General features: G+C 41.1%; 1 protein-coding gene across 1 annotated transcript; it reads right to left on the reverse strand.

Moving 5' to 3' along the window:
• Nucleotides 1-5,658: 5,658 nt before the first annotated feature.
• LOC130044968 (olfactory receptor 4B1-like) lies at nucleotides 5,659-6,576 on the reverse strand. Its single transcript, XM_056137651.1, has one exon. It carries the CDS (start codon nucleotides 6,574-6,576, stop codon nucleotides 5,659-5,661), a length of 918 nt encoding a protein of 305 aa, XP_055993626.1.
• Nucleotides 6,577-7,890: the final 1,314 nt, after the last annotated feature.

Consider the following 7,890-nt stretch of genomic DNA (forward strand, 5'->3'; position numbering starts at 1 on the left):
ACTGTCCACTGTTCTCCGGTCATTCATCGATTTGCTTGAGCAGGCACCAGTAATGTCTCCATTGTGAGACTTGTTGTTACTGTTTTTGGCATAACGAATACGTCACGGGACACTTGCCAGGCTTTGCTGTGCAGGCAGGATACTCTCGGTAGCTTGCCGGGCTCTCCAAGAGGGACGAAGGAATTGAACCCAGGTCAGCTGCATGCAAGGCAAATACCCTACCCACTGTGCTATCTCTCCACGCCCGCCCAGTGTTACATACACGTTAAAGTTTCTTGCATAAACTGCTAGATAAACCAAATACTCTGAAACAGGTGCATTACAGAGTAAACTATGCTCCAATTACTGTGTGATATCACCAGACCTTTTGTTGTTGTTGTTGCTGTTGTTATTTGGTTTTTGAACCACACTTAGCAACGCTCAGGGATCACGCCTGGCTCTGTGCCCAGGGGACCATATGTGATGCTGGGGATTTAACCAAGTTCCCACCCTCTGTGATACCAGGGATAGAACCTAGGTCAACCCAAGCACATTAACTATCTCTCTGGCCCCCGCGGAGTCATTTCAAATAAGTTTTGTCACATTTTTTTAATTACTTGAGAAACTGGTTTGTGATAGAGGGCCTGAGAATGAATGTCTCTCTTTACCTTATTTTCTAGAAAGAAGAGTCTGATCCTTACTTTTAGCTTTATTAGACACAATCCCACATAGAATCAAAGATTCATTCTCTCTTGCAATTCAGGGTGGTTTGGTGACTGATTTCAAAAAAAGATGTTGTGTGACCTATAAAAAGGTGTTCTAAAGTGATGGTTCAGGGGCTGGAGAAATAGCACAGTGGGTAGGGCATTTGCCTTGCACGCGGCCGACCCGGGTTCGATTCCCAGCATCCCATATGGTCCCCCGAGCACCGCCAGGAATGATTCCTGAATGCAAAGCCAGGAGTAACCCCTGAACATCGCCGGGCGTGACCCAAAAAAGCAAAATAAATAAATAAATAAATAAAGTGATGGTTCCTCCTTCCCCGTGCCCACTGATTGCCTCTGGGAGCCAGGTGAAATGCTAGCGCAGTGTTTTCCTGTGCCCATGAGCCACAAGTAGCCAATTAAATTTAAACTTTCTTTTAATTTGCATGGCTGGAGCGATAGCACAGCGGGTAGGGCATTTGCCTTGCACGCAGCCAACATGGCCGACCCGAGTTCGATTCCTCCGCCCCTCTCAGAGAGCCCGGCAAGCTACCAAGAGTATCTCGCCCGCACGGCAGAGCCTGGCAAGCTCCCCGTGACGTATTCGATATGCCAGACACAGTAACAACAAAGTCTCCAATGGAGACGTTACTGGGCCCGCTCGAGCAAATCGATGATCAACGGGAGGGCCTTTATTTGCATTTGTATTCAGTTCCTGGGTCTTACTGGGCTTATTTCAGTGGCTCCATAGCCAGCACTGTATTGGGCAGCAGAATGAAGAATATCCCCAGCTTGGCAGAAGGCTCCATGGGATAGCATTGACACATCTCCACCTCTCTCATGGTGAGGTTGATGCTTGTGCTGATGCAGGCATGGAGTAGATTTGGGAGAACATCGTGGACCCCAACCAACACCACTCAGGACTTGCTACTGCAGAACTTTTGCCATTCTGTCTCATTATATGGCCTTATTTTCTGTCATCTGCAGTCAAACCTCTACTTAAAAGGGTAGCACTGCACTGTAGCACTGTCCTCCTGTTGTTCATCTATTTGCTCAAGTGGGCATCAGTAATGTCTCCATTGTGAGACTTATTGTTACTTTTTTTGGCATATCGAATACGCCATGAGGAGCTTGCCAGGCTCTGCTGTGTGGGCGGGATACTCTTGGTAGCTTGCCGGACTCTCCAAGAAGGATGGTGGACCCAGGTCAGCCACGTGCAAGGCAAACACCCTACCCACTGTGCTATCACTCCAGCCCACTTAAAAGGGTAATAATAAATAATAAAATAATATTATTTATAATATTATATACAATATTATATGTAATAATAAAAATAAAATGAAAAATAAATGGGGAAATAATACAAAACTGTATGTGCAGAGTACTCTGCCACACCCTCCCAATGACTCTGCAATTAGATCAGTTAATATGCACTGTCAAGAAATGTATCTTTTAAGTCAATGAGAGAATCAATAATGCTAGAGAATATGATGCCAGATCAAAAATTGTGATAGAATTGGACTATTGTGCTCGGTGAATTGAAGTGTGTTTTCTTTTTCTTTCTCTTTTCTTGGGGGCGGGTCACACCCAGCAATGTTCAGGGGTTATTTCTGGCTCTGCACTCAGGAATTACTCCTGATGGTGCTTGAGGGACCATATGGAATTCCAGGGATTAGAACTCGGTTTGGCCTCATGCAAGGCAAACGCCTTCCCTACTCGCTGTACTATCACTCTGGCCCTTGAGGTGTGTTTTAAACTCTTCTATCTCTGGAAACAATAGGGGAGGATGTTTTCTTTTTGTTCCCCATGTCTTTTCCAGTGAGACCGGAACAAAGTGCATAATTAGCTCTCAGTGGACCGACCAAGTCTCAACTCTAGGTAGGTAAGCTAACCCTGAGAATTGTGAGGAATGCCAGTACACATGCACTGCTGTGCAGTTGCTAGTAACTCAGAGTTCCCTGCGCGTTCTTCTAACTGAAGCTCTTGGGAAGGAAATCCAAAGTGCATTAAAAAGGGGAGGGGGGTGCTCTTCCACACTCTGTTCCCCTGAACTCTAGCCTGCTACGAAGCAACTAAAGCATCAGGGGGAAAATGGTGGCTTTACTGGATTTAGCAAAACACTTTAAAATATATGTTAAGAGACTTATATTCTGGCAGTGTGTTCACATAAAAGATAAAGGAGGAATCTGTGTTACCATCAACACTGGTATCAACTGTTTTAACCAATTTTTACTGAGCATGTGCCCAGTACTGCACAAGGCAATCAAAAGCAAGTAGGCAGCATAGACGTTTTAGCCTCAAGAAGTCTAAAAAGACAGTAATAGTTGGAAATTATCACACTATACAAGAACTGAGTGTTAAAAGTAGGTAAAGGGATAGACCTGATAATCTTTCAGTATCTGTATTGCAAACCATAATGTCCAAAAGAAAGAGAGAGGAGAGAGAGAGAGAGAGAGAGAGAGAGAGAGAGAGAGAGAGAGAGAGAAGTGCCTGCAATACAGGTAGGCTGGAAGTATTGGGGAGGTGGTAATGGGTGAGAAATTGGGGACCACTGGTGCTGGGAAATGTACACTGGTGGAGGAATGGGTGTTGGAACACTGCATGACTGAAACCTAATCATGAGAAGCTTTGTAAGGGTCTCTCTCACAGTGATTCAATTAAAAAAAATCTTTAAAAATAGAAAAGAACTCTCGAAACCCAAGCACAAAAATTTATAAATCTACAACTGTACCTCATGGTGTTTCACTAATAAAAATCTAAATAAAAAAAACTGAGAAATTTATTGAAGAACAATCTACTGAGATGAAAGAAAAAGAATAAAATAAGTATATATCCTAAAAAAATAGAAAAAAGTCTCAAAATAAAGTGAGAAACATAGCTTCAAATGCTTGAAAGCCTCCTCAGGTGCAATTAAGACCTATTCTGAGTGTCTGAACTAAAAGAAGAACAGTGTGTGGACCAATATACAATCATGACAAATAGGATTAATGACCAGCAATAATGATAATGACCCCAGTTTTATTGAATCTATCATAGAACTCTAAACCACATTCTTTTCTAAATGTTTTATACGCATGTAAATGATCTTATTTAATATCCAGCATAACAAAGTTCATAGTATTTTATAATTAAATTTATGGTATGGGTATTATGGTTACAACAGTGTTAAAATTTGTGGCATTGATGTACAAAGTTAATGTATCCCACCACCAAATAGCCCGCCACCTCCACCACTGTCCTTATGTCACCTAAGAACATTCTTTTGTTCAATCTTTATCCTTCTTTCCTTCCCCTACTTGTTAATAAGTCTAGGAACCCAAGACTGGGTGGTTGTCATTGTTTGATACTGTCCAGTCTCTTGTTTTGTCTCAGTATCCTACAGTTAAGTGATATCATCCAGTTATTTGTTCTCTCTCTGACTTCCTTTGCTTACCGTGATACCCCCTAGTTCCATTCACATTACAGCAAGTTGCATGATTCCATCTTTTCTCACAGGTGCATAACATTCCATTGTGTATCTATACCACACCTCTTTTATTCATTCAGCTTTGGCTGAACATTCGAGTGTTTCTCACATCCTGATTGTTATATTAAATGCTACATTCATCATATTGTTAACCTTATTGTATTCATGCGAAAATGGCTGTTTAGAGAAAATAAATAGCTATTGGGTTATGACCTAGAAGTAACCAGATCAGCCTAAAGAATAATTTAGAATCTGGGTTCTTTGATTTTAGCACAAAGATGTGTTCCTCACTCTAAGGTGTTCAGAAGATCAATAAGAAGTATTATAGAAAGAACTGAACACAGACCTAAAGGCTTCTCTTCTCAGCAAGCATTTGTGAAGCACCAGCTACATGCATGATATTTAGAGCCATGAAGAACAGACCATGAATGCCCTTCCCTTGAGAATCTACAGTCTACTGAAGAGAAACACATAAAATAAATATAATCAAAGAGATAAATGTAATGATTTAAGTATATAAAAAAAACATGGACAGGAGATACAAATTCAGCTTGGGGGGAGAAATCGGAGAATAGCATATGGGAAGTGACAAAAGGATTTTGTCACAGGGATAAGGCTGGAAAAGCCATTCCAGGCAGAAGTATTGGAGTTTTTTTTTTCCAGTAATTAATTGTGATCATCAGTGACCATGATTATGTAGATCATCCAAGAACTAGAAAGGATTTTCCCAGAATCTTTAAAACCACTGGCCATACCTACAAGGTGAGTCATTAATTCCCAAGAGAGAAACCATCTATAGAACATCTATGATGCTACTGCTATGAAGCTGCCTTCATTCTTTCACCTGATCCTCAAGGAGAATGGGAGATGGCATGCAAAAGTAGTCAGTATGTAGAATTCTTAAGTAAACTGAGGCAAAATTTTCTTCTCTAAATTGTTCACAATGATATATGCAGTAAGTTGAGTTTCAGAAACAATAAGCTTTGACATAAACCATCTCCTCTCCTATTTAACTGAAATATAGATCATAGTCATTGGAGAGAACAAAGAGAAGAGGGAAGGGAGGGAGGAAAGGAGGGAGGGAGAGAGGGAGGGAAGAAAGGACGGAAGAAGGAAGGCAGGGAGGGAAGAGGAAGGAAGGAAGGAAGGAAGGAAGGAAGGAAGGAAGGAAGGAAGGAAGGAAGGAAGGAAGGAAGGAAGGAAGATTGGTAAAGGAAGAAGTAATCTAACATTACAACATTTATCAAAGTATTCTTGCATTCCCACTTAGCTTGAACCCTAATATAACCCAAACCCATAATATTGGCTGTCATGGAACCAATATGACCTCAATTCCTGAAACAGTGTGTCAAGATACCAGGAAGTTTGGGTCACTAAGGAGAATCAAATGGCAGTAACATCAAGTCCATACATTTGTTTCTGTCACTCTTGAATGTTCCACTAAAATGAAAATCTTGTTACAAGAACTGAAGATGATATTTTTAAAATCACTTTCTTATTTTCATTCCATCATGAGTCTTTTTTGCCCCACAACTTCCTCACGGCGATTTTCACCTCTTTATTTCTGAGTGTGTAAATGATGGGGTTCAGCATGGGGGTGATGACCGTGTAGAACACGGCCACCAGTTTGTCCTCAGTGAAGGTGGAGGAGGGCCTCATGTAGAGGAAGATGGCAGGTCCAAAGAACAAGAGGACCACCGTGACATGAGAGGCACAAGTGGAGAGGGCTTTGCGCCTTCCCTCAGCTGAATGGTTCCGCAAATTGAACAAGATGACAACGTAGGAAGTCAGCAAGATGAGGAAGGAGCACAGAGCAATCAATCCACTATTGGCCATCACACTGATGCCCTCCACGGAGGTATCCGTACAGGCCAGCTTGAATAATGGCAGGAGATCACAGAAGTAGTGATCCACCACATTAGGCCCACAGAAAGGCAATTGGATGGTGATGAGAATCTGAATTATGGAGTGAAGGAAGACCCCAATCCAGGAACCAGCCACCATTACATGACACAACTGGCTACTCATTATATTCATATAATGAAGAGGCTTGCAGATGGCCACATAGCGGTCATAGGCCATCACGACAAGCAAAAGAATCTCTGTGACACCAAAGAAATGGAAGAAGAATATTTGAGCTAGACAACCGTTCATGGAGATGGTTTTGATCTTTGAAAGTAAATCTGTGATGAATTTAGGGACAATTGTAGAGGAGTAACTGATCTCCACCAGGGACAGGTAGCTAAGGAAGAAGTACATGGGAGACCGCAGACTCTTACTCAGGGTAACCGTCAGAACAATGAGGCCGTTGCCCACCACTGTGGCCAGGTACACGGGAAGAAACAGCACAAAGCACATCCTCTGCACCTCTGGGTCCTGGAAAAGGCCTGTTAAAATTAACTCGGTCACATTATTTTTATTGGCCATGGTTTTCATTTGAAGACGATCTCAAAGTAGAGCCCTGTAATAAAATAATCAGAAAAGTACTTCTTTATGTTGATTTAACACTTGCCTGTTGACAGAACTTTCTCACACATAATCCCTGACTGGTTCATTTAATATTTACTTACTTACTGACTTTTTTTTTTAATCACACACTGCTCACTTTATATAAGACAGTTCAAGGAAACTCACCAAAACTCCACGACTCTCATGTTACAAATGAAAAAAAAAAAATGAGATTCAGCAATTAGCCAATCCCCCTAATAAAAAGTGGATCCAGAACAAGAACCAAATCATTTGATTATAATTGATCTATTTTAAGAATGACCACACTGAAAAATTAATCACCTTTCTCAGCTATATTAATCACCTTTCTCAGCTACATTAATTCCCCCATTCTCAGTGTTTTGTGATCAAGCAGTTGTATTAAAAATCTCAAGTGAATTTCTGCTTCTGAAATCCACGTTTCCTCCATCGATTCCATAGAAATGTCAACCTCATTGAAAAATAATGATATTTCTTCCTTTTTAAGGAGTGTCTTGAGTGTTTACTTTATATGAAATACATAAGTTTTTAATTATTTTAAGGTCCTATTTCACTCAATACCACAACTTCATGAATTTTCAAGCACATTTTGGGGAAATTTTGGCACACAAGAGAAAAGCAGACATCTGGAAATTGTGCAAAATGTAACTCACTACCGAACAATAGCTCAGATGTAATACGTGGATATTCCCCGGGGAGCTTTTTTCTGTCTTTCAGTTTTTCTACCACTGGCAAACTTTTTTCTGGATAGCTAAAGATAAGGACTAATTTTTATTCAATCCCGGGAGTAAATATTTTATAAACATCTATCCTCTGCGTTGGTGAGTCCAGGCATCTCAAATAAAAATGGAAGAGGGTTCTAAACGTCGACCAGCATGCAACTTCATGAAAATTCAACAGCTCATATTTTGCAAAATGAAGTAAAGAAAGTCCTAGAAATTCTTATCAGCTTTTAGTTTTATTTTGAAGTCTCCCATTCCTACTTTTCCCTTCCTCCACTGCACTTTTATTCTGATCAATCCAATGACTCTCCTCCCGCTCAACGGTTCAAACAGTGAGCATCTGAAGACATAAACAGGTAAAGGGGAAAAGTCTAAGAGACTCCTCAGCAAGGTAACTAGTTAAATCGAAGGGACTGTGTGGCCAAAAACAGGGCATCCCAGAAGAACAGGAGTGAGGAGGCAGAGAGGGCAGCACAAGTGCAGAGTAATGGAAAAAAGCTGTGAAGTACTGAAGGGAAGAGAGGAGTTGTTT

This window comes from Sorex fumeus, unplaced genomic scaffold, assembly GCF_029834395.1.
Source record: "Sorex fumeus unplaced genomic scaffold, SorFum_2.1 ptg000007l, whole genome shotgun sequence".
NCBI classification, from domain to species: domain Eukaryota; kingdom Metazoa; phylum Chordata; class Mammalia; order Eulipotyphla; family Soricidae; genus Sorex; species Sorex fumeus.